Below are 26,464 nucleotides of genomic sequence, written 5' to 3'. Positions count from 1 at the left end.
TGTCATTCCTCCTCTGTCTGTCCCTCAGGCCGCTTCGCTGTCCGTGACATGCGGCAGACCGTGGCCGTGGGCGTCATCAAGAACGTGGAGAAGAAGAGTGGTGGGGCTGGCAAGGTCACCAAGTCTGCCCAGAAGGCCCAGAAGGCTGGCAAATGAATCGTGGGCTCCCAGTGCATCGCGCAGAAACCATCCCTGACACCAGGACGCTGCCACCGACTCCCCCGGGCGCACGTGTGCACATCAGCTTGTAAGAGTTTATATGTCAACGACTGGATGCTCACCATTAAGGTCCAGTGGAAATTCTTTAAAAGGAAAAGCATGTTCCAGCGTTTGTGAGGCTTCATGTTAATTTTACCAATAAAACTGGTACAACATCCGCAGTGGAAAAAAAAAATACAAACCAAAACCAGACAAATCCCCCCTTCCCCAAAAAAAAAAAACCAAACCAAACCAACCAACCCAAAAGGTGTGGAGCAGTGTGTGTGTGTCTGTTACTGAGAGGGGCTGGGTTGGCTGGGGGTTGTGTAGTGTCACTCAGAGTAGATGGTGGGGATGGGCACAGGAGGGGCTGGGATGGAAATAAAGAGGAGGGACGACAGTTGGGAGCCCATATTCAGGGTGTCAGCCAGCAGTCAGCCCTTCCCTATCCCTTGACCCAGGTGATTCCCCCAGCCTGAAGCAGCAACAGCTCTCACAGCAGTTTTGAGGCTCTACTTTACCAGCTCAAGCCTCTAAAATAATTTTCCAGCGTCTTTATTATATTTCATTAATGCAAAACAGGCTTAAATTGAGCTCTTACAGTTATGCCACTGAAAGAAAGGAAAATAGGGCACCCCATGTCTCTGCAAGGGTGAGCAGCATCACTTTGGGTCTTTGTCATTCCCCATCATTTTGGGAGCAATGACTGAGTCTGCCTTCTCTCCCCACATCCTGCTCTGCCTCACACATCGTGGATCCCCAGCCCTTTCCAAACAACACAACAGAAACATTTCTTCCTGACTGAAGCCCAGACATGATTCAGGTCTCACAAGAAGCCCCAAAACTCAAGGTCTTCACCCAGGGCAGTGCCTTGACTCCCATCACGATCTTGCAGCCCCAGGCAAGGTGTGCAGCTCTCCCAGCTCCACCCAGTGCAGCTACCCCAGTCCAAAGGGTTGTGGTTGCTGAGTGGTTGGGATTGACCAAAAAGCCCCAGCCAGGAGCTGTGAGGGGCTGGATGGGAGCAGGGAGTGTGAGGAGGAGCTGTAGGTGGGGCAGGGAGGAGGAGGGAGGCAGTGTGAGAGTTGTGCGTCCACTACACCATTCCAAGGATATTTCCAAGGGACTTTTCCTCCCTGGAGGAGGCATTAGCAGCGTGCTGGGGCATCCTGAGCTTGTCTGTGCCCATGACTCGGCCTTCAGGAGGAGACAGTGCTGGGAACAGATGCTCTACACTGTCTTTGTGAAGGGCAGCATCATGCGAGGCCCTTCCCAAGAGAGCTCCAGAGGCACCAGCATCACCATTACTGTTTGTGTCACAAAGCCCTTAATGATCCTAATTAGCATCTGATGCTCTGCAGTGCTGAGTGTCCCCAGGCAGAGCCTCGAGGAGCTGACATGCAGCTGAATTACAGAGAGCTCTGCATGATCTCACCCTGCCTGCTCCCCCAGAACTCTCCCATCCCATGTCTGCATCTGGCAGCCCACAGACACAGGCTGGCTCCCTGGGCCAAGATCCCCAACACTCTGCACAGCCCACCAAGGCTCCTCACCCCTCTCCTCACACCCCACATCCACCAGCTTCATCCACAGAAATCAATTTGTTTCCCAAGGCCTTTGTGGGACCTGGGCTCTCTGAAGAGCCGTGTCCTTGGCATGCCCCAGATTGGAAGGGGATCTGGGGATCCCTGCAGGCACAGCACAGCCACAGGAGAAGGTTGTTTTCCCTTAAACTGATAGTTTAATCTCATCTTCCAGCTCCTCCTGCATTTCCCAGCTCCCTGGGCATGTTTTCCCTGAGACAGCTTGTGCCTCTCCCTGGGTATTTCCAAGCAGGAGAACATCCTCATGTGCATGGTCTTCCTGCATCCTTAGAAGCAGCAGCAACAGGAATTCCTGTGGGAATATCCCTCCCACACTGTTCAGGAACCTCCTGCTCCTGTGCCCCATGGAAGCCAGCCCGTGGCACAGCCAGTGGGGACAACTCTGGGCTCAGGTGGGGGACAGAGAAGAGCAGGAGCAAAGTCTGCACCTCTCTTGCTATTTTAAAAGCCAAAACAGGCCTGACAAAACCACGGCTTCGTTTCCATAGAAATATGCCAGGGGAGTTGTGAAAGAGACTCTGGTAGCACTGCACAAGTGGTGAGGTAATTAATGATGGAACTGCAGAACAGCAAAAATACAAACCCCAGAGGATTTAACTCAGACTTGCTCATGGCTCAGAGCAGGGCCAAGTTTTCAGCCTCATTTCAGTGTGGGTTGGTGCCCCAGGTGATCTGCAGGAGCAGAAAGAAGAGATGGAGCCTGCAGTGAGATCTCAGCAGCATCTCCCATTTTGGGAGGTTTGGGTCGGGATCTTTAGCGAGACAGAATTAACAGAAATATTGTTATTTAAACCCACTTCAAAGCATGAAGAAAAGAAAAATATTATTAAATTCTGGGCATCTTAACACAGTAACAATGAAGCCACAACCTGCCTCCAGCCAAACCTTGGGTTTGAATCCATGTAGATCTATATTTTAGGATTGGATCACCATGTGCAAATCACTGCCTGGCCCCACAGGGCTTGCAGGCACACAAGCAATGACGCCCTTAGTTTGACATGATCCACTCTGGGCTCCCACCAAAATGATAAACAACCCAACAGCCCCCTGAACTGGACCACAGGTGGATTTTGGCAAACCTTGCAGTGAGCTCAAGCTAATTTTGGAACCACCAGCACCGTGTTGGAGCAGGTGGGTGTGTGTGACCCATGGCAGGTGACAGAGCTGTGGTGGTGAGATGGATTTTAAAATACCAAATTCTCCTCCAATTCCTCCCTGCCATGGCCAGGTGTGCTAGGACACCACAAGCCAGAGATCAGAGGCATTTTTTTCACAGCAACTTTTATTGTTTTGGAGTCATTTTCCATCCCGGTCCTCCCTGGAGGCGTCGCTTCCCGTGGCAGCCTCATCGGTGCCATCTCGTGGAAATAGGGACAAAATCCTCCAGGAACAGATGCCAAACCGAGGAAATCCAGACCCACGTCCCTGATCCCGGCAGGGACCTCCAAAGCAAAAAGAATAGCCTCGGGAAATGCAAAGTGCTCATTGCCGTTTCTTTGGGGACCAGAGCTTGCAAATGTGATTGTATTTCCTGAAATTTGAAGCTGGTGGAGGGAAAATTAATTGAGGTTGTAGGAAAGTCAAAAAGCATCAGGGCTGGCTCTGCTGTACAGCTGGGGATCTGCTCCTCAAGAGGAGAGAACCCAAAGGGCCTGGAAGAGGAGGGAAGGAGAGGGAGGTGTGTGGGGGCTGGATGTGAACCAGCACCCAGTTTCCCAAAGGGACATCAACTCCATGATGCTGCACACCCTGTGCACAGCATGGCACTGTTGGTGGGGGCCCCTGATGGAGAAGGGAAATCCCATGGATGGGACCATCCTTTAGGTGTGAATGGACACCTCTGCCAAACCCCAGCCTGGTGCTGACTGCTCTGGTGGCATCCACTGGAATGAGGAATGAGTACTTCTCCCTTCCCACCTCTACCCTCGTGTCTGGCTGGGTGCTGTTAATAATTTAAAGTAAGTTTTCTTAATCCACTGGAGCCGATTGGCCGACTCAGCAGGCGTTTGGGGCTGCTCTAAAAAATTTATAAGGCTTTTTCAAGATTGCAAGTGGAATCCAGGCTGCAGATGCTGAGCTGGGGGAATTTGAACTGCCTGCTGCCCTTCTGCACTTGGAGGGGAGTTAAAGCATCAGCCACAGCCCCTTGTCAGCCTGGGCAGGTCCCTGAAGAGAGCCAGCACAGGCCACAAGTCACTGGCACACAGAAAACCTCTCCAGTCAGGCAGCTTCTCTCCCATGGCTCCATCATCTGTCACCAGGCTTTGCTGAACCTTAACCCCACACAGGCACTGAGGTCCTGCCTGTGCCACACTGACTCAAAAGTCTTGGTGACATCTTGAAGCATTTACACAGCATTTGAAAATACACCCCACTGGGGGAAAAAAGCAAACGAAGATCTCCTGACCTCCCATTCTGGTTTTGCTGCCTTGGAAGTCAATGCCACTGACTGCCAAGGAGGCCAAGGTGCTGTTCAGCCCAGAATTCCCAGAGGACATCTCCCAAGGGAGTCCTGCCATCACTGCTGGTGATGGAGATGCTGAATCATCTGTGGTAGCAGTGGGGATGATGCACATGCAGCACAAAGTGACTGTGTGAGCTCAGAAAGTGACTTCATCCCTGAGCGATGTCTTCCCTTGTGCCCCAGCAGATGCTTCTCTTCTCCTTGGGCAGCTGCACAGCACATTTCCCCCTTGCAGAGCTGCAGTGCCCTGGGCAACTCTCCATCCAGCCCTGGTGTAAATCACCTCTGCTCTGCTCCCCAGCCCAAGTGTCTGGGCTTGGCCTCTTTCCTGAGCGGATCTGCACGATGCTGGGCACCCAGGTCAGAGCAGATGGGGCTGAGGCCATCCCCACAGCCTGGGCAGTGCCTGGGGATGAGGAGTTATCCCTGGGTTTTGTGTCCTTGGAGCTGGACACACACCCCTCAGACTAAACCTTCTTGGGAAGTAGAGGATGGGCCAGACCAGAAGCTGGGGGAAAAGGCTGATCAGGGCAGAGCACACCCACACATGGGTGGGTCTCATCTCTCCATCCTGCTTCCATCACAAAATCCATCAGCCACCCTTGGCCCCAGAGGTACAAATTCAGAGAGCAGGGTGGGAAGCCAGGCTCTCCCCCAGCATTCTGTAAGGGCCAAATCTGGGAGGTTTTGACTGATTTCCTTTGACCACCTCCCTCTGCATTTCCCCAGGTTGAGATCCAGGTGTGCCTGCAGCCAAGGGAGCACAGAGCAGCAGCTCTGGCCAGGGCAATGCATCACTTGGCACGTCCCATCCTCCTCTTGGCCTGTGCTTTACCCTGTGCAGGAATATTGCTGAGCTGAAGAGAAACTGGAGCTGTAGCACAGCCCAGGGTGCAGCTCTGGGCCGACTCTCCCTTCTGCCTCGGGAAGCATTTAGCCACCACTCTGATGCTTTATGTAGAGGTACTGCAGCATCTTCAAATAACTCATTTCAGCTCTGCTCACAAAAACTCCTTTGCTGCCTGCAAATTTAGGATGGCCTGGTTTTGCTAAGTCTAAATGATTTGTAATCACCCCGAGTCTGGCACTGTTCTCATGCCTTGTATCTGCTGAATGCTCTCTGCAGCCCTGGCCAGCCACAGCACTCAGAGTGATGAGTCTGGCAGCAGCCAGGCTTTGGGATGGGGACACAAGCAGGGCAAAGAGAAGAGGACAATCCCCAGATATCAGTTTTGTGGGGACGTGATGGCTGTGACAGCAGTCACCTGGCACAGGCTGCAGGTGTCTGAGCTGGGTTTTGGTGAGGGGCAGGAGGACAGGGGACACAGGAGTGTGTGTGCCAGCCCTGCCACCCCTCGCATCAGTGTGGTGAGAGGATCCTCTCCAAGGACACAGCCTGGAATTGTCCCCAGCCCTGCTCTGAAGGACTGTGGTGACCAGGGAGGGTGGGAGGAGGTGACAGTGATCAATGGGTCCCCAAGGACAGGAACAGCATGAGCAAGGTGAAGTTGGGAGAACAAAAGAGGAGTTGCATGAAAATCAGGTTGGAAGCGAGGAGATGCCACCCTGCAGGCACAGCACCTTCATTTGTGCCCAAAGTGCTTGATCCTACCCTGTCAAACACCCCAGATATTCAGCAGGTGCTTCCCACACAGGATCCAAAGTTTGCCTGCAAAGAGGGAATTTCATCCCCAGTAGAACCAGGGGTGCCTATTTTCCTATAGATTTATATTTCTAATAATGTCCTGTGGGTTCTCTGATGTCCATTGTTATCGTGTCCATGCATCACCAGTTCCTGCATTGAGGAGATTTCTGTCCTCTCTCTCATCATGTATTCTCACTGAAAGCAATCTGAAATGTCCCCCCTATCTTTAATAAAGAAGATAAAAATTGCCCAAAAGCTCTGCAGTTATTAAAGGAGGGAAGAGAGATGCAGATGCACGTACACCAGCTTTCCTTAAGACCTCAGGTTAAAGATAAATAAATCATAAACCCTTGCCCTTTCACGTTCTTTTGATTTCCCAGGTGTCCAGGCTGAAAGACTGACGAAAGCCTGCAGCAAAAGCCCATGGTGCAGAGAAACTATGAATTCAGTTACTTTGAGAGTTTTTCTTTGCAGATGACACATGGTATGCTGTGACAGAGGCAGGAGCATGGAGACAGCCACGTCTGCCTGGCAGCTTCCCAACAGAATACTTCCATTTTTTTTTAAACCTGAAACATGGATCAAAAGCAGCCCTCCCAACTAAAATCAAAAATCTAATTTTCTTTCTTCAATATTTTTGAAATGGAAAAAAATTACATGGAAAAAATGTAAAGCAGATTTTTTTTTTTTTAATTTGGAAGGGTTGTTTTAAAATCTCTCTCAATAATGAAGAGGTAAAATAATTAGCCTTCAAGCTTTTCAGTATTTTAGTAATTGGGTTTGGTTTTCTTACTTTCCAAATCGGTAGATTTTGACATTTCAGAAAGAAAGAAAAAGAATCGAAAAAAAAGCTTTTGCATCCAAAAAAGAATTTTTTTTTTCTCCATGCAGGTTTAGAGCTTTTGCATCTCCTCATGCTGCTCCCCTCCTAACCCAGAACACTTGGGACCATCTGGAGCCCATTTATTTGAGCTGGTTTCCCTTCCATGTCAGGATAGAGCACAGATCAATGTGATGTGCCCCTCCTTGCAGAGATGATGTGTCAGAATCAGCTATTTCAGTATGGGCTTGTTTCTCTCGGATGACAACCCCCAGTCCCTAAATATTCATGCAGGTTTTGATTCAGCTTTGAAGTCAGTGGGAGGCAGGTGCTTGAATGGGAACAAAGCACCTAATGGGCTCTGTGGGACTGGGCCTCAGCCAGGATGCAGTTATGGTTCTGGGAGGTGCTTTACTGGGACCAGAGCCAGTCCTGAGCTGGATTCCAAGCTCCTGAACCCAGGCAAGGCTGGAAGAGCTCCCAGGTGAGACCCAGTTTAGTTTTGTTGCTGTAAGTTGTGTATTGTGAGGGGCACAGCGCTGGTTTGGAGATGCTGGGAGGGGGCTCTTGGTGGGAAGGCTCCTCCATCTCTGAGTGGTCGTCTCCAAGGAGCTTGTGGTGGTCATCAAGGTGTGGGAGGAGGTCCTGGAGCCTCCTTGTCCTGGGGGATGAGGTCAAAGAGCACTGAGGTGATGGCAATTTGATGGTGTGGCTTTGGTCCTTGTGGGTGCAGGAGGAGGTGGAAACCCAAGGAGGTCAGGAGGAACAATGTGAGCGCTGGGAGACGTGAGGGATGACTAAGAGAGCTAAATTTACAGAGTCTGGGAAAAGGAAGGCTCAGGGGCAACTCTGGTCACGGGCTAAAAATACCTTCAAGGTAACAGCATAAATGAAGAAAAGAAATTACACGTGGTCCCAAAGGAGGCGAGGGCAGGAGAAGGAGCTGGAGGGCAATGATGGAAGGGTGGAGAGTGGAGATGGGGAAGGAGACCTGGCCAGTGGGGAATTTGCCAGGAGAAGGGTCTGTGTGCACTGAGCGGGGCAGAAGCAGAGCAGTCTGAAGGTGACAGGGAAATGGGCTGGATGCTGGTCCTTCTGCGACTTACTTTCAGCTTTGTAGGTGCTCTGAGGGTAATGCAATTTAATTCAAGAGAATTCGCCTTAATTTTGGTTTTTTTCCCACTTGTTTCTCCTTCCACATGCCCAGTCAAGAAGCTGTTCTTTCCAGAAACCAGTTTTCCTTAAAGTCAGGCCTCCACAGCATAAATTAATATTCAGACCTCAGCAATTTTAATCACCCTTAGAAAGGAGGAACATCAATTTCTAGTTAAGAATGGAGCATGTGTATCTCCCAAGTCAATTCAGCATGACTTGGAGAGGTTTCTGTTCATACAGTCAGACACTTCCAGCTGCAGCTCAAGCTGATCTCATACAGCAGGATTTGTCCTGACTTTTTTCTGGAGCAGCCTCCAATGAGGTCGGTGCTGTCTAAGAACAGGGCAGGAAGATGGATGGTGGCACAGAAATTTTGCATCCAATAAATATGTAATATAAAATAAGCAGCTCTGTCAGCAGCAGGATGAAGGGAGCCTGGCGGCTTCTTATCAGCATGTTGCTTGCAAATTCTGATTGATCTAAAGATTTTTAGTGGTTGGGAGGCGTGGCCTCCTCATGGGCACCTTTTCCTGTGCCTGGTAAAGCGGAAAATTCACTTTAAAATCCCCTTTGAAGGGGGAAGAAGGAGCAATTGGGGAGCCTCTGTCTATCAAGGCTTCTAGTTTTGATGAAAATTGATAGAAACTTAATTAGCATTGAAACAGGTGACTGTCAGATTTGATCAGGACAGGAAAACCATCTGATGCATCTTCATTTCAGGTGATTAAAAACAAAAGTTTAAAAAAGTCAGTGCTGATGCTGTGGTTGTGACTGAGTGCCAAACGCAGCCTTTGCTCCCTGCCAGTTTGAACCCTCTTGGTCTCAAGGTGGTCCTTCTGCACCAGTGTCCTCACCAACCTGCACATCCTCTGCAGCTGTACCACATCTCTTCATCCCAAATATGGAGGCTTTGGCTGAGCATTGCCTTCTATTCCAGCCAGAAATGTCACACTCACCTTTCTCCTTTGGAAATACATAGATTTCTCCATTTGTGCACATGAATTATCTTTCCTACAGCTTTTTTTTTTTCCCTGAAGGCTCCACCTTATGCTGGGGAAGCATCTCCTTCCAGGTCTAGTTCCTTGTATGAACCAACCTCTCTTTGGTCAGGGCTGCTGGTTTCAAAGCCAAAACTGATTTGGCATGTGTTGGGAAGAGTCAGGCAGGGAAGAGACATGAATAATCAATAGACAGGAGCTCTTGAGGGCTGCTTCCTGCTCAGAGAAGAGGATGGGGGTGGTGGGAGGTGAGGGGGAGCTGAAGCAGAGTGGGATGGGTGGACACTGGGTGCAGAGAGACCGAGTTGTTAATGTCTTTTCCCTTGTCAGGTTAGTGTTGCTGGGATGTTGCAGCATCCTGTACAAGGGGAGGTAAAGCCATCTGCTTTAGGGTTTGAAAATAGCTCTGGGAGAGAGCTGTGAGTGACAAAACCCAGGCTATGGGTAGCACAGTTCACACAAACCACCAGCTGGGTGGGGATGGAGAAAGGGCTCTCGTTCAGTGTTTCAAGCAGAAATTTATCCCTGGAGTCATTCTACATATTTCACACCAGTCATTTCTTACTACATCTCAAAAATCGCCAGGGGACAGAGCATGGACTTTCTGTATCTTAACATGGATTGATGGATTTCATCCTACCTTCAGGGTCTAAGCTATCTGCCATGGTGTTTGTATTTTAAAGCCATCACCAGTGTTGAAAGCAAAGGACTGACTCAGTAATTCTGTTTGTTTGTGGAGACATAATGTCCTTGGATCAGATAAAAGCACCTTCCCACTGCTGCTTTTATATACCTCATTAATTCCCAGTGTTAATGGCTGTGTCTTGTCTTGTGCCACCCAGCACAAGTGGCGCACAGGTAACTTCATTTCCAAAATTACCTGCTGCAGGCTCTGTGCAGGACGTCACAGCTCAGTGTTTGCAACCAGTTGCTGCTCCTCTCAGGGCTGAAACTGGCCAGGCACTGGACACTGGATCAAGGGACAGCTCCTGTGAGTGACACGTGGGGGTCCAAAGGGTGAAGCCATGTGCTTCAGAAACACTCAACTGCATCTGGTGGTGCCAAGCCATGGAATATTATAAAAAATGAGTTAGAGACGCCCTAAGAGTCCAAGGTAAACAGAAAGAAGGGATGAGGCTAGAAGAGGCCTTTACCCACAATTTCAGGCCTTTTCCACCTCCCTCAGACCACTCTGTTCACAAAAGGAGGCAATCCTTGATGCCAAGGCCTTGCTTGTCTTTGAGGTTTTGCCTCCCTCGTCAGTGAAACAACAATCCCTGACAGTCCCTACAACCACACTGTGCCTTTCCTCAGCCCACCCATGACTTGGAAAGGATGAGATCCCACCCCTTGCCTTTCCCACTCCCCATTTCTGGTGGTCTCAGAAATGCAGGACACCCAGAGCTGTGCTGCAGTGTGACACTGCGAATGACCAACTAATTAGGCAAAGAGGAGTGTGTTGAATTTAGATTCTTCTTTAGGGCTCACAGACTATTTGTAATCTTGAATTTGTTAATTGAAAATTGCTTCCTTTGTTTGTTGTTGGCCTTTTTGTGGAGGGGGATATTTCCTGCTTTGGGACTGCGTCACTGGATCTATAATAATGCACTTTGTACATTAGTGCCAGGCACATTTGTAATTGGCCACCCTATTAAAGAACACTAATGATCTTACAAGTGTTCACAAATAATGAATAGAATGGCCCCTCATTGAATTGAGCAATTTATTCACTGACATACTTGCAGATCTGTTTTTCCAGTATTTAACCCAGCTTTAGTTTTCTCCCTGCCTTGCAGAGATGGATTCTCTTTCAACCATGTGTTGGGGAGAATGTGGGTCACAGGAAACGCTCTGTTCATAAAAAATGTAGGGCTGCTCCACGCTCACTTCTCTCAACGTGCATGGCAGGGTTTGGGGAGTGAGAGGCAGTGGCTTTAATCTCAGGGCTCCTCTTATCCATTAGTTCTCACTGGGATCCTCCTGAGAAATTAGGAGAGGACCAAAAAGCCAGGACTTGAGAAGAGCATTCTGAAAGGTTATGTTGATTTTCTCGTTTAAATATGAATTTCAGGAAAAGCTGGCAACAATACAGAGTGGTAAGATTGGTTTTCCAACGAAACCCAGCCCTGGGTGGCTCCTGCAGCCATAGAATTTGGGGCCACCATTTTGCTGCTTCTCTACTAACATTGTGTCAAGGTATTTATGATGAAAGATGCAGCTTACCTGAGCTTGCTGTTTAATTTACAAACAAAAAGTTTTGTCCTAAAGCCTTGTTTTACTTACGAAGAACGTGCAGAGGTGTGCAGTTCACAGATCACCTGTGATTTTTTGGATTGTAAGGGATAGAAATGTCACTGGGAAGGAGATGATGATCTTGGGCTTGGTTTTATTTGATTGCAGGTCTTCCCATTGCACTTCAAAGAACCCTTTCTATGGAGAATAATTATGTGGGGCAGGCACCTCTGTCCTGTCTTCTGCAGTCTGCCTGTCTCCGCCTGAGTCCAGTGAAGGTGTGTCAGCAGCAAATATTCCTTGGGGCAGAACCCAGCCATGGTGTAAGGGGGGAAAATGCTGCTGGACTATAAATAGTGGGGTATTAAAGAGCTGGTTTGGGTCAGCACATCTGGAGATGGACTTTCTGTGCTGGGAGCTTGGTTTCTGAACAGCTTGGTGACCATGTCATGGTGCAGTATCAGCATGAATGCTGAATGTGGGCTTCCAAGGGGTTGGGAAGAGGTTGGGAAGCATGGAGAAGGCAATGACAGCACAGTGGGATTTGTGGAGAGGTTGAGCAGGTCTGCTGCTGAGTGGGCTCATGGAGATTGGGTCCCCCTGTGACACTGGCAGTGTCTGCACCCACTGTCAGTGGGAGCATGGGGATGGCATCCCACCACAGGGCACTGCCCAGCCCTTCCCGGGGGGCAGTAGGAGACCCTTCCATGGGGGTTTTGAGGGGGTGCCAGAGCCCGTTTTGGGGAGCAGACACTGCGCTGTGGGCAGCAGGAACATGTTGTACCTTGATCTGAGGGTGGGATGTCCCCCCTGCATTAGGGGGGACCTACATTTGGGGGAACAACACCAGACACTGCTTTTCTTGGTGGGCACCGTCGGATCCGCTTTTTTCAAATCTCCAGGGGGTGAGGAACGGCAAGCCCGGGTTTTTAGGAGTGTGGTGGGTGGAGGGGAGTGCGGGAGGCTGCTGCCGGCGCGGGATGCCAAGGGTTAAGAACAGGGCTGGCATCCCACCACAGGGCACTGCCCAGCCCTTCCCAGGGGGCAGTAGGAGACCCTTCCATGGGGGTTTTGAGGAGGTATCAGAGCCCGTTTTGGGGAGCAGACACTGCGCTGTGGGCAGCAGGAACATGTTGTACCTTGATCTGAGGGTGGGATGTCCCCCCTGCATTAGGGGGGACCTACATTTGGGGGAACAACGCCAGACACTGCTTTTCTTGGCCGGAGCCGCTTTTTTTTAAATTTCGAGGGAGTGAGGAGTGGCAAACCCGGAGCCGAGAAGAAGCTCAAGGTGGGCTTCGTGGGGCTGGACCCGGGCGCCCCGGACTCCAGCCGGGACGGAGCGCTGCTCATCGCCGGTTCCGAGAGCTCCAAGCGGGGCAGCATCCTCAGCAAGCCGCGCTCCGGGGTCTCGGGCAGCGGGAAGCCCCCCAAAAGGAATGCTTTTTACCGCAAGCTGCAGAATTTCCTCTACAATGTGCTGGAGAGACCGCGGGGATGGGCTTTCATTTACCACGCATACGTGTGAGTAAAAGGGTGGGGGGCAAAGCTGGTGGCAGAGACCCCCACCCTGGGTCGGGGTGCCCTCGTCCATCCCCTGAGCCCCCAAATGCGCCGGAGAGGGGGGATGCTCCAGCTGCAGAGCGGGTGCGGGGAAGGGATGCCGGGTGCCAGGGCTGGCTGGGGAGCCCCGGGGGATGCTGCGGGGGGCGGCGGGGGGGAGCCTCCCGGGAGAGGAGCGCTGCACCGAGCCCCTGTCTCCCCCTGCCCGCTCCTGCTTGCGGGGGAAGGGGCTGCTCATGCGGTCGGTGCAGCGGGAGTGATGGGTAGCGACTGTTCCTCCGTCTTGCTTGAAATCACCATAGCAATGCTGTGAGCAGAGGAACAAAAAGCTCTGCTCAGGCACCGTCTCTCCTCCCCCCCACCCCCCAGCATCCTTCCCTCCCCGGCCCCATCTTTGCCTGCTGGGTGGCTGCAGTCGGTTTGGGGCCGGGGTTGGTTCTGGGGCTCTGCTCAGGGTTCTGGAGGTATTCCTTGTCCCCGGTGGGAAGCGCCTGAATGGGAGATGTGTCTAGAAAGAAATGCTAATCAGTGTCTGGGGCTCCCTGCCTGTACAGCCGAGCGGTAAACAAAGGAGCATCCCTGGGTGCTCATCCCCCCCGGGTACCCGGGTTTTGGGCAGAAATGGCCCCGCTGACCCGCGTTTGGCAGGAGGATTCCCTGAATCCCTGAAGCATTGCTGCATAGGAGTGCAGATGACTTCCCGTTGTTCCCAGGCTTGCAAAGGGAGGGTCAAGATAAATCTCGGTGTTACTGCAACTCCCTTCCCTCTGGGACTTTCCACAGTCCCACCGGGCTCTTCTGCAGGCCTGGGCTCAGGCTGAGCTGCTCCTACCCTTGGTGCCAGTGCTTTTTTGTTTTGTTTTTGTGCTTTTCCTCATGGCCAGGGCCTCTATCAGCCACAGCAAAAGGCTTTTTGGGGCCTTTTCTGGTTTTTTTTCCCCCCTCCATCCTTTTGCTGTTGTGCTGCTGTAAGATAAGGAGTTGGGATGTGCTTTCTGCTCCTCAGCCATTTTGTACATTGGGGCCTTCCTTGGAGGTGTTGGTGGGACCAGTGAGAGAGGGGAGATCCTTGCTGGGCGCAAGGGGCAGGTTTGCTGAGCACTGCAGCGACTTGGGGTCCTTGGGGAAGCTCATCTCCCCTGGGAAATGGGAGAGGAGGAGAGAGAGCATCTGTGGAGCTCAGCTGCAGCTGTGATGAGGAGTGTGAAGTCCAGCGCTGGGCATCCTGAGCACCTTTCATGCTCCCGTCCATCCTCTGGAGTTGTGGGTTTGGTTTGTGTCGCAAAATCTTCCAGAATGGTGTGGAGGGGCCAAGTGTTCATGCTGGGAGCTGGGTTAATGTGTGTGCACTGAGGGTGGGGATGCTGTGTGCAGTGTGCTGTAAATACAGCTGAGACCCCAGCTGGGGACACTGGGGTGACAGTGACAGACGTGGAAGGGGCTGAACGCCGAATGACAAACGGCAGGGGTAGCTCTGACTGTGAGGGCTTTACAACATCTTCGGCTTCTTCAGCTGCTCTGTCTTAACTTCTGACCTGCTTGGCTCTCTGCATTTGCTTGGGCAGCCAGGAGTGCTCCCTGGGCCACCCCAAACTGCCCTGTTCCCCATGCCAGGCTGCTCCCAGTGCCCCTTGGCTCTCACCAAGGAGCTGCATCCCCCCAGCCCAGGCAGCTGCGTTTGTTGTGGGCTTGTGACTCTGCTTGTATCTGCCGTGGCACCACAGGGAGCCTGTAAAACCAGCCTCTGCCCCCTCCCCTCATGCACCTGCTGGGAAATGGAGGCTGAATTCTGGGCTGAAGTGGTAATTGCACCAATGTCTGTGAAGAGTTGGTGATATCATCCTTTTTTTACAGTGTATTGGGAAGTTCTATGGACTCCAGTTTTCTGCACTGTACCCATGACAGGTTTAGCTTTGGCAGTTTGCTGTTACAGCTTTGGAAGAGCTGAAGGATATGGGAACCTTCACACAAAGCTGCCAGGATAAGCTCATGCCTCAGTTATCCCCCCTCGCTGCCCGGGTGAGCCTGGCATGGCCTGTGCCAGGTCTGGGGGTGTTGGAGTGGGTTTTGTGACTGGAAGTCAGTAATGCAGACAGGCAGGACAGATAAAAAGCTTAATCAAAGGTGTGGGAGGATGACAAACCTGCCTCAAGGTCACAAAGTTTGTATGGAAGGGCTGGAGCCATTCCCATGTCCCAAAGTCCAGCGTGCAGTGCCCTGTGTGTGCCATTGGGGTCCCTGCGACTCCTCATGTCCCAAACCTCATTTTGTGCCAAAGCCTGGAGCACAGAAGCACCTTTAGCCCTCATCCTGCAGGAAAGGGAGTCCTGAAGAAGGCTGTGGATGTGGGTGCCCTGTCCTGCCACTGTCCTGCCTTCAGCCAGCCCTCTCTACTGCCAGCACCCCTATTTCCCTGCTCTGCTGCTCACAGGGACTTTCTTGCATGCAGATTTATTTCCAGTGTGAGTGAGTTTGTGATGCTGCAAGGCTGGGTTTTATCTCAGAGATGCTTGCAGACCCAGCTGCCTTTGCAGGCACGGAGCTGCTCCAGGGCTGCTCAGGCAGCTCCCTGCACCCAAAGCCAAGACAAAAACTACTGGGACTCTTCCAGCACGGAGATGTTTTAATAAATATGAGAGGTGCCTCTGGGTAGGTACCTCTGCTAAATTCCTGCCTGCAGAGGCCCAGGCTGGTTCTGATGCTCTGCCTTGAGAAGCCTGTGCAGGTTGCATTTATTTCCAGTGCTGCATCCTAGATCCAATCCATCTGATTTCATTCCCCACCTCTTCCTGCTGTCGATCATTCCCTTTCTCACCATTTCATGCATAAGAAATCAGGGAAATTCAAACAGGGAATCTCTCACTCCCCCAGCCCTGGTCTCATCTCAGATGTTGCCTATCTAAAAGCAGAGCTGTTACCTCTGTGAGCAAAAGCAGGGTTTTATAGTTCTGTGTTATGATTCATTTTTGTACTTAATAGCTCTTCCTACACGGACACAACTGGGTGACCTGCTCTTGGGAGCTGTGTGCATGATATATATGATATATAATATATATTTTGCATAACCCCATGGGCATCTGAGCCTGGTGGGCCCCATCTTTGAGCATAGCTAGAGGCGCTCTCTGGCTCACAGAAGTCTGAGCCTGCTTTATTTCTCACCTTCTCCCAATATTTCTCTCAACATCTTTCTTTTCTATTCCCCCCACATTTTTTTTTGTGACAGATCCTTTACATTGCAGCACATGGCTTCATTCTGTTCAAGGCTGAACTGAAACTTGAAAAGTTGAGCTGTGTCTAAATAGCAGGTCAGGCTTTTTGAGGGGTGCAGCAGCACTTAGACCTCCATTTAGTTCTCTGTGCAGGTGGGCATTTGGCTCCTAAAAGTTTTCCATTTTATTACTCTGAATGATTTTTATTTCCTTCTAGTCCTTCTGGCTTGGTTTCTGTCACCTGTCCTGTGCACAGGAAGGGCTGGAATACTTGAAAGTGATTTTTTGTCCCTACCTGCCATCCTATTTCACAGAGTGATCACTGTTCTGTGCCAGCCTAAGCAAGGTGCTCACACTGGGCTCCCCCATGGTCTGAGGTGTCTGGGGACACATTTGCTGATCCCTGGGTGAGCTGCTCAGCTTTGGTCTCTGAGCTGAAGAAGGGGCTGCATTTGGAACAGTGGCAAGAAAACAGCCTGGATTCAGGCACTTTTAAAGCTGTGTGCTCAGGAACCAACATAATTCTTGCATTTCCTACTTAGAATTTACAGCCCTGATGCATCTCTTTAACTGTGTTAAAAATAGTTTGGGTGCATTTTTCATCTTCATACTGTGCACCATACATTTAGTTAATTAAGCAAGTGCATGGACTTAAATTATAATAAGGAGGAACATTTCCTCCATAATTCCATTCAAATTTCCTTGTGCCATCCCTATCCCATTTGTTCTTCCCTTTTCACCCAGGCAAGCCACCCCTCTCCCCAGTGCCCTGCCTGCATCCTGGCATGGCCATGGCTGGCTCAGGGGGAGCACAGAGAGTGGATGAGGAGTTTCCCTGGAGTTCCAGGGTTTCTCTTTGCAGAAGTGGCCTCTTTTGTGACTCCTCAGAACTGATGGTTATTTCACATAGATCCATTCCCAGATAATCTCTTACCCTAGAATTCAGGGTGAATGTGGTCTGGCAGTCTCGATTGTCCATCCCCAAACCCTGAGGAGTTCATGGCAAGCCCTCACCCCCAGACAGGGTGGTTGTGGGCAGGTACAATGCCACCCAACCCAGCCCATCACCAGTGGCATGCAGGGACCCCTCCTGGGTTCCCCTGCCCACCTCCAGCTGAGGGGGATGAAGGGGCCAGCACAGATCTCCCACAGGTTAATAAACCTGCTGGGCTGTGACCTCCAGGGCTTGTGCCCTGAGCTGTGGGGTCCTGTCCACCCCAGGGAGCAGGGCACCTTCCTGCTGGGATGCCTCACGAGCTCCCCTCCAGCTGCTTAGTCAGAGCTTGGTGGGAGCAGCCTGATTTCAGCTGCTTTAATGTGTCACGTTCCAGCCATCATATTCACCCCACACTGACATTAAGGAAATGAAAAACAAGCTGATCCCCTGGGTGACCTCCTTTTTTTGGGCTGCAACACACCTCTGATGAATCTTGCTGTGGTTTGATATATTAAAGAAGGAATAACCCAAAATGCAAGCTCCAAATTCTGTACTAAATGGAAGATGGGCATAGCTCAAAGAGATATAGTTACAAAAATCAGGTTTCTTGATTTTTTGTTTGCATTGCAGCACAAGGAAGGGGTGACAGGGTGAGACACTGTGCAGGATGAGCAGAGCATCAGTGGTGCTCACAAGGCTAAAAAGCCTGTAAATTTAGTGTTCAGCTTCTGGGAGTTAAGCACCAAACACTTAGCCCTGCATAACCCTTTTTAAGGTAGCCCAAATGCTCGCTGGTTTCTTAGTTCCTGAGGAACAGATTGTTCTTTAAATTGTGGTGACAGGGAGCTGTGCCAGTCCCTTTTCCTGCCATGTAATCTCCTGTGGAACAGATATGGTAGAGCTGAGAAAGGTGGGGAGTGGTTCCTACAGAGGATTAGTGTCCCTGTTTGTGTGATGTCCCTGCACAACAAAGAGAGGAGTCTCCAGCACTGAGACACACATTTCTTTAGAATAATGCAATGATTTTTCACCCCTGATGGTCCAAAAGGAACCACATTGCAAAACCAGATTGTTGTGGTGGCCTGGACTGAGTTTCATGAATGTATTTAGAATGCATTGAGACTGTATTTAGATGTGCTTGACTGTTGAGCACATGATGGCACAACCAGGTCGTGCAGAAGGACAGTGGGTGCAGGATCCTCCACCAGCACACGTTTGAATGCTCCTAATCAGGCTGCAAGACTAAAAGATTTGGGCTGTTCTGACAGCCACCTGTGACAAAAGATGACTCCACCAGGACTGCAAGAGTAGATATTTCAGTGTGAAATTTGTTTTGCACTGAGAGCAGTCTGTGTGATGAGCAGGCTGTGTGAGCTTGCTCAGCTCCCTGAAGCTGTGCTGACCTCGACTCCCTGCATGGCTCCCGTGGCCTTTTCCTGGGAAAGCTGCAAACTCAGCCTCCTGTGACACTGACACCAGAGGCGTCTTGGGGGTGTCCTGTGCATTCATTGTGAGGCACTGAAATAATTACTTGTGCTGCTGGATGGGGAGTGTCACACAAAACACTGGCTGGGATGGCAGGAGCTGCCTCCCTACAGCCTCGGGCCTTCTTGGCTCTACAACTGCCAATCAATGAGGGAAAGCAGAGAGCTCCTGCAGAACCCTCTGGTCTCTCTTTGGCATCACTCCAGCCTTTTAATGTGCTTTTTGGATGTGTGGAAAAGTTTTGGTGTTGGTAAGCATCCATAAGGTGAATTTTTTTTGGAGTGGATTAGATGTCAAAGAGCTGCCTTTTCCAAGAGAGGAAGCAAGAAGACCTCTGGAATCTTCTCACCTCTCACTCTTGCTGCTGTAGGGAGGTGATTTAGAGCCACATCAGAGTCACTGGGGTGGCTGGGTGCAAGCCCTTGTGACTGAGTAGTGACTTGATTTGTCTTGGGATCTCTAATGTCCAGATGTTTAAGGTGCTGTGAGCTTTCATTGTGAATTTGGTGATGCTCAGACACGTGCTGGATTCCTCGTGGAAATCCCACAGCAGCCTCAGTGCAGGGTTGGGTGGGCAGGTTTGCCTTCTGGAGGTGCCCGTTTCCCTCTGTTGATGGCAGAGGGAGCCTAACTCACCTTGGCGACCTTAGTGAGAGCTGGGTGGGACCAGTGCAGGAAAGGAGGAGAGATTTTGCATGATTTTAAACTGAAAAACAGGAGTGAGAGGAGGCATCTCCCACCTCCTGCCACAGCCTGTGGGAACTGGGGTGTTCAAAGGCAGAACTGCCCTGTGGACACCCCAGCAGGTGAGGTGAAGGGGAGAGATGAGGCTGATCCACATTGAAATGGGATGACCTGGATCTGAGATCCACTTTGGAGAAGTGGTTTTGAGAAAGGAATCTTTGTAGCAAGCCCTGATCAACTCTGGTGATCTGCAAGCAAGACTGGGAAAAATCAGAAGCCACCAAGCCTTGTTGACGCTTGTTTTAGTTCCTAAGGAGCTCCAGCTGTGTTTCAGAGAGAAGTGCCCAGTTGCCATCTTCATTCAGAAATCCTCCTTTTCTTACTGCCACCCCCAGGAGGGTGGGACAGGGAAAAGAAACAAGAGGATGGGTAAAGGCAGAGGGAATGACTGGGTTAGGAGGCAACTGCTCTCTGTCTGAAGCTCCTGGCAGCTCCATCGTGGCTGGTGCTTGGTCTCTTCAGGACAGATTTTGCCTTGCGGAGGGTCTTTCCCAAGCATTCACAAATTCCTCATTTGTAAACAAACCGTGATGTGCCTGGCAGTTCTGCTCTCTCGTTTAGAGCTCTGCCAGCCCCGGGGAGGTGACAGTGTGGGAGCACATTAGGGCTGGGGTGGCAGCAGAGCTGCTGTCACACACTGCAAGGGATGAGCACAGCAGGGCAGGCACTCCTGACAAAGCTTCCACAGCCAGCCTGTCACTCTCCATGAAGTTATCATGATGCCCAGGAAAAAAAAAATAAAAATAAGCTATCAGGAATCCTGGATCGAGGGTGACTTGTGGACACCTCGTGTGTCTCCTGTGTGAGGGCAGTAGGTTGTGTCTGGGCACCTGCTGTGCCTGTTTCTTGCAGATTTGGTGTGGTGGAAAAAACTAATATGGGGTGCAAAGGAAAAAGAAAAAAAAATTAATGAAAGAATAGTTAAAGTGAATAGAAAGGGGAAGATGTTATTCTGTTAGTATTACAGCAGTGTGTAAGCACCCCTAAGGGGAGTAGAAGTCTACAAGCTTCTGTTCTGCCCACCAAGTCAAAAAGAGCCAGTCCCTGCTGGAAGAATTGGTATATTGAGCATCCAAGACACAGAAAAGGCATAAAGCAGTTGTTGGGGCACTGCTGGTAAATGTTATCTTTGCTCCACTTTTATTTTTAACAGCATTTCCTGTCACCTGATTTGCTTTTGGATTGCTGCTTTGGTTTCTGTCTATGTTCCTTGCAAAGGAAGGTGGGGGTGGCTTTGGCCAGCCTGAGAACCTCAGCAGGGCTGGGAGGATGAAGGTGGCACCTTCCCAGTGACATGGATCACCCACAGAGGCACAGTTTGCTGTGATCTCACTGTTCATTACAAATGCAGCACGGGGAGGGCTGGGAATGGGTCTTGTTGACTTTCTCCTGTTGGGGTGTTATGTGTGGCAGTGAAATGACAGCTCTGGGAGATGTTCTGCATGTTTATGGGCTTGTGCTCAACTCAGAGTCTCAGAGTGGCCATTAATTGGGTTTATGCTTGCTGGGAGGTTCATTACCTGATCTGAAGAATGTAATAAGGGACGTAAGAGCACTCCATCTTTCACTCAAGAGGAGAGCAAATAGGTAAATATAAATATCTGTATATTACAGCTGGACAAACAGGGAGTGAGGCTGTGTTTCCTCCTGCCACTTCAAGCCATATGGTGGTTAAGCCTGAGTGCTTCCAGGAGGGGCGGTGAAAAACAAAACTTGTCCCCAATAACAAAGACTACTCAGTGCTCTTGAGGCAGGTGTACTGCAGGAAGGACTTGGGCTGGTGTGACCATTGCCTCAACGTTGGACACTGTTATTTTTCAGTGGTTGTTCATCCTTCCTCTTCCTTTATGCCTGGCAAGGATGGAAGTGCCAAGTCTTGCCCAGTTGACCTCTTGCTAGGCCTTCCTCCAAGCTTTCTGGGGTTTATTAGCAATGATTTGTGCTTTAAGGACTGGTGAGATTCCTGAGTCATCCCCTTAGGCAGGGAGCTATTTATTTCAGTGTGTGTGTTACACTCCCTGGGAGTGGGTGTCTCTCTTCCGCTTTTGGATCCTGCCCTGACACTATATAAAGACTCCAGGCTTGAATGAGCAACAAAGCCAACCCTCAAACTGGCTCCATCCTTTGGAAGATCCGTGCTGCTGATCCCATCTCTCCTGGCTGCAGGAGCATGGCTGTTTGGAGCATGGGTAGGAGCTTGCATGGGATGTTTGTCCATCTCGGGCTGTGGAGCTGCTGGGACAGCTCCTGGGGGCCTGAGTGTGCTGCATGTCCTTGTCCAGGAGCAGCTCTTGCTCTCCAGTGGCTCATGGCTGAGGGGGAGGTGGGATTTGTACCCTTTTGAGGTTTCTCTGCTGATCCCGCTGGGTTTTTGATTAGTGGGGTTTTCATTATTTAAAGAGATGAGGTGTTGAGGGGCTGTGAGTCTCTGCTGGTATCACAGCAGGGACTGGAGGTGCCATGGGCAAAGGTGGGTGGGCTCCTCTGAGACACTCCAGTGCAGGAATTTTGTTGTGTCCTTTTCCCCAGGATGGGCCTTTCTAGACACTCCCCATGCCTGCAGAAAGCTGCCCTGCAGTGCATTTGGGGGGAAGGAGTAGCACCTCTCTGGGACCTGCCCAGCAGCCAGCCTGCTCATGGCAGTGTTCATCCAAAAGCTGTCTTCACACCCAATTAAGCATCACCCTGAGCCAGAGGGACAAGTCCTCATGTCATTATGTCTTGAACTCAATTGCTGGCACTTCATGAGGGCTGTGTCTCCACAGCCTGAGGGAACGGAGCATTTAATCCGTATCAGCTCTAAAGAAACTTGGGTAATGTGATCTCTGGTTGGGTTCTTGTGAGTAGGGGATGCACATCTCTGGCATGGTCTTTTTCTTAGTTATAGCTATTCCTGCAAGGAAGGGAAAAGTCTTAGACAGAAGGAGAATTTCCTGAGCTCTTTGTAATTTACCAGAATTTTGCATTGAATTTTTCTTCTCCACGTTTTCTTCTTTTAACATCGTGATGTTTTTAATGCTATTCTTAATTAGCAGCTTCTTGCTTATCGTGCCAGCTAATGAGGGATAGGAAGAATTTCTCCACTGACCTTTGTAGCTGATGATGTTTTTCTTTTCTGCAACAGAAAACAGATGTAATTTAAAACTTTCTCTGAGCTGCCCCTCCAGACCCAGAGGCTGCACCCTCCCCCTCCTGATGCAGTTTTGGGTGGTGAGAGCACCTCAAGTCATGAAATGACGCAGAGAGAGCTGCTGAGGCTTGGTGTGAGGATCAGCAGATTAATGGGATAAATAGAATCACAGAATTGCATTAGAATGGATCTTAAAGCTCATCTTGTTCCACTCCCTGCCATGCCCAGGGACACCTTCCACTGTCCCAGGGTGCCCCAAGCCCCATCCAACCTGGCCTTGGACTGTTCCAGGGATCCAGGGGCAGCCACAGCTGCTCTGGACAACCAGTGCCAGGGTCTCAGCACCCTCACAGGGAAGAATTTCTTCCTAATATCTAATCTAAGTCTACCCTCTGTCAGTTTAGATTATACCATGTAGGGATGAAACTTGGTTTTAATTTGGCAGTGATTTTAAACAATCTTAGTATTGGGAGAATGATTTGGGGTTGTAAGTATAGGAAAGGGTAATGGAAGTGTCTGAATAAAATAAATGAATGGGACTCTAATGTTGTTTCTCTCCTACTGTTTTTAGCAGGTGGTGGGGATGTAAACATTTACAAGAATGTGGGGCATATCCCAACCTTGGGTCTACACCCAAGGTTTGGAATAGCCAAATTTAGGAGACCTACTAATAATTCAGGGCTTGATCTTGCCTGGACTTGGCCCATCCATATGCAAGAACTTGGGCACCTGGAGAGCACCTCCACCAAACCTGCCATTTTTGGTTCCCCTCTTTGCAGACAGCCTTTTGTGGGTGTGTGTTTGGCAGAGAGCACCTGCCCAAAGCCCAGCCTGCTGTAGATAAACAGGCTGAACCTCCAAGAGGAGTTCAGTCCTCTCTGGCCTTGCTCTTCCCCCCTTGGGAGGTGAAAATCACAGAGAAATTCATGAAGGTAATGAATTGCCTCCCCATCTGTTTCTGGGGAAGCCTCTGCAGCCACATCCCTGTGGGATGTGCTGGGAAGAGTGGCTGGAGTGAAGCCTGGCCCTGTGATGGCATTCCCTGCTGGCTGCAGTGGCCTGGTGGGATGTGCATCCCATCTGGATGAGCCCAGGGCTGCAGCATCAGGCACAGGCCTTGCTCACTTATTTTCCATTTTCTAAAAGACAGCAGAAATTAAACAAAGATTAATTAAACTTTACCCCCCCCTCCTTCCTGCTTCCTCTTGCTCTTTGCTGTTTCTAGGGAAGACTGAAAATAGGTGCTGGAGAGGAAGCTGAGCTCTGAGCATCCTTTCAGGAGTGCAGCATATGGCCCCCATGGGGCTGCAGGGAAAGGCCCTCTCATTATGGGGAAAGTCCTGTGAGGCTGGGTTACACAACCAGCATGGAGCTGCTGCTTCAGCAGCAGGCTGAGGATGCTGTGACTCCAAACACTGTCGCTTCCACGGTGCCAGGTTATAAATTGTGCTGTTCCCACATCCCCATCAGCTCCTCCTGCAGCTGAGGGTGGCCCTGGCAAACCAGCCTGGCCGTGTTAGACCCAGGACTGTAGCTCTGGCTTAGAGGGAGCAAGGAGAAGGTGCAGATGCAGAGCGGGAGGCCCAGGGCCAGCTGCAGACCCAGCCAGCTGCTGAGCTCAGGGCTGGTTTCCTGTGGCTCCTGGAGCCTGCAGTCCTGGCTGCAGATTGCTGTAATTCCCAAGGTCAGACCCGTGCTCGCTGCCTGGAAGGGATGGGTGGTACCTGCAGCTCTGCAGGAGATGGTTTGAGCAGCACAAACCCAGCTATGGGCCTGCTGTTGGTCATTCCCTTGCCCCACAGCTGGGCACATCTGTGTGTGCCTGGTGCAGGCACCTGCAGCATCCCTGAGAGGAGCTGCTGGATGTGACCCAGGTGGGTGATTCCCTGCTTTTCCAGAGAATGGGCTGTGAAAGCTGCCTTGGGAGTAAGCTGGGAATTTGATGTGGGATCTCACTGCTGCCAGGCTGGCTCTGATTTCCTCTGGAGCCCAGGGGAGCAGCAGCATCTCCTTCTCCTGTTCCCAGGCTGGGCTGCAGCAGCTCCCCAGGCAGCAGCAGCACAGCAATGCCGCAGGGCTGGGGGGGCTGCTGGGGGACTTGGATCATTCCTGAGAAAAGGGGGTTAAAAGCAGGTTTTTGCAAGCCTTTGCCTGCCATTTTAAACGGGAAGGATGTTTCCCTGGCAACGAGATGGATGCTTCCCAGCAGAGCATATGGCTTCCATCGACTTTGATTTACCAGCGTGTTGAAATGGCAGCTAGATAATCTCTCTTCAGCTTGACTGTGTCCGTGCCATGTGTCCCTGGTCCTTAGGAGTTTTTCAAGGGTCCAGCCCCTGCTGTGCTGCCCCTGCTCCTGTCCGAGGGCTGGGGCTGCTGGGGTGCCAGGGCTGAGTCTGGGGACTTTTTCAAAGAGGCACCTGCACAGACAGACCTGAGCATCACCCAGAGCAAGGAGCTGGAGGCTGGGAAGGAAAACCTTCCTTGCTTCTGCTGCTTTTCCCCAGCCAAGCAGCTCCTCCTCCTCAGAGATTATAATCCACAGACCTCTCTTCCTATTCTCCTGCCTGCTTTAAATCATTTTTAGATGTTTTCCACCTTTCACCACACAATCATCTGCCTCCTGCAGCTTGCTATTTATTGTTGTGTTTACTGGCACAGGGGAAAAAGTAGAGGGATCAAACCTGTCATTTGCTGTGCGGGGGAACATGGGGGAGCTGCTTTCTGGGAGCTCGTGGCTTTCCCAGGCTGGCTGGGGTGTGCCAGCCCTATGGAGCTCATGTGGCAGCCTCCTTGGAGGGGCAGAAATGGGGGGAAAGATTCTTATCCTCACTGATGCCTGTCACTGTGGCAAACTTGATGAAAATCAGCCAACAGGTCCAAATTTTAGGTAGAGACAGAGAGGCAGCCAGACAGGGTGATTGTGTGAGGCTCATCCATTGTCAGGGATGTCAGAAATTTATTTGGTCACCACCTGGCTGGTGCTGTCTGAGCCTGATTCCCATCTGCCCATGTCTGGGTGGTTCACAGCAATGAGCAGCAGTGAGGGACAGGTGTGGGGTTTGGGAACTGGCTGGGTCATGCAGCCTTAACTGAAGTGAAGAGGTTGTGCTGACCTGTGAACTGCTGCAGTGCAAGGACAGCTGAGGGGGACACACATCATTCCTCCCCTCTTCCACTGATGGGATTTTGGGGGAGTTTTGGGTGAGGTAATGCCACGTTTTTTGTGAATATCCAGGTGAGCACAAAAGCCCTGAACTGGCTCTCAACCCCAGCCCTGCTTGCAGCAGCCCCCAGAGCTGCCCAGTTCAAACGAAGCTCCCTCATTAACTGAGGTTGCCTTGGTTTCCTGTGGCAGGGCCATGGCTTCCCTCCCCTTTCTGCAGGGTTCAGGGCAGCCTCTCTCTCTGCAGAAGGCTCTCAGTGTGTGAGCTGTGCTCTCCAGCTCCCAGCCACACCTGGCCATCCACCTGCAGAATCTGGGTTATGCCAGGGAAGAAGTGAGAGGTGACAGAAGTGATCAATTGTCCTTTGGTGCTGGGGATTCCTGCATCAGGTGCAGAGAGAGGCTGTGCCCTGGCAGAGCTGGCACTGTCTGTGCAGGTGCCACGAGCTGCCCTGAGCCAAGGAGGTGCCCACGTGGGTGGTGGCAGGATGGTGATGTCCCCATGGCTCCTGGGGAGCACAAATCTGCCAACTGCTCAGGGAAGCTTTGCTGATGGAGAGGAAAAGGTGGAAAAGGACTTTTGAATTCAGACTTGCAGTTTTGGGAGACTCAAAATAGTTCTGTTAGTGGTGAAGTTGAGCAGGGATTGACTGGCAGCTGGTGTGATGTTCTCCTCTCCCTGCGGCATAACTGGGCTGGTTCAGCAATTTTTTAGGGCTAAAGAGCACTGTCTTCTAAATGCTGAGCTCGCCAAAGGTCCAAGTTTGTTTTGTGTCCCTTCACCCTGGGCAGCTCCTCTGGGCTGCCTGTCTGCATGGCCCAGATGCTGCTCCTGGAAAAAATGTCCCCATGCTGACAGGAGCAGCTTCCCAGGCATGGAAACACGGGGGCTGTGCTCTGCCACCCCTGCTGTGGAGGACCATGATATCCTGCCAATGTGGGGAGGGGATGCAGAGCTCCAAAACTACCACTGGCCCTTTATTTCTGTTTGTTGGACCTAATCCTGCATCCTCTTTGCCAAACTCAGGCATTGCAGGGTTTGGACCCAGATGAGCTGGAGCCTCTCCTGTGGCAGTGCAGCCCCCTTGGCTTTCAGGGGATTATTCCTGATTTG

At 51.0% G+C, this 26,464-nt stretch overlaps 2 protein-coding genes across 2 annotated transcripts in view; both read left to right on the top strand.

Annotated features, from left to right (window-relative positions):
- EEF1A2 (eukaryotic translation elongation factor 1 alpha 2) overlaps positions 1-383 on the top strand; it is a 13,667-nt gene extending 13,284 nt beyond the window's left edge. Inside the window, exon 7 of the mRNA XM_005422159.2 lies at positions 29-383. Within this exon, the coding sequence (XP_005422216.1) occupies positions 29-156 (128 nt within the window). The 3' untranslated portion in view covers positions 157-383. The remainder of the gene's footprint in view (positions 1-28) is intronic.
- An 11,247-nt stretch (positions 384-11,630) lies between these two features.
- Positions 11,631-26,464, top strand: part of KCNQ2 (potassium voltage-gated channel subfamily Q member 2) — a 74,447-nt gene continuing 59,613 nt past the window's right edge. The window contains exons 1-2 of the mRNA XM_031058047.1: positions 11,631-11,639; positions 12,366-12,640. Coding sequence (XP_030913907.1) covers positions 11,631-11,639; positions 12,366-12,640 — 284 coding nt within the window. The remainder of the gene's footprint in view (positions 11,640-12,365; positions 12,641-26,464) is intronic.

This window comes from Geospiza fortis, unplaced genomic scaffold, assembly GCF_000277835.1.
Source record: "Geospiza fortis unplaced genomic scaffold, GeoFor_1.0 scaffold188, whole genome shotgun sequence".
In the NCBI taxonomy this organism is placed as follows: domain Eukaryota; kingdom Metazoa; phylum Chordata; class Aves; order Passeriformes; family Thraupidae; genus Geospiza; species Geospiza fortis.
The sequence above is the reverse complement of the archived record's forward strand: the minus strand, read 5'-3'. Positions and strand labels throughout refer to the sequence as shown.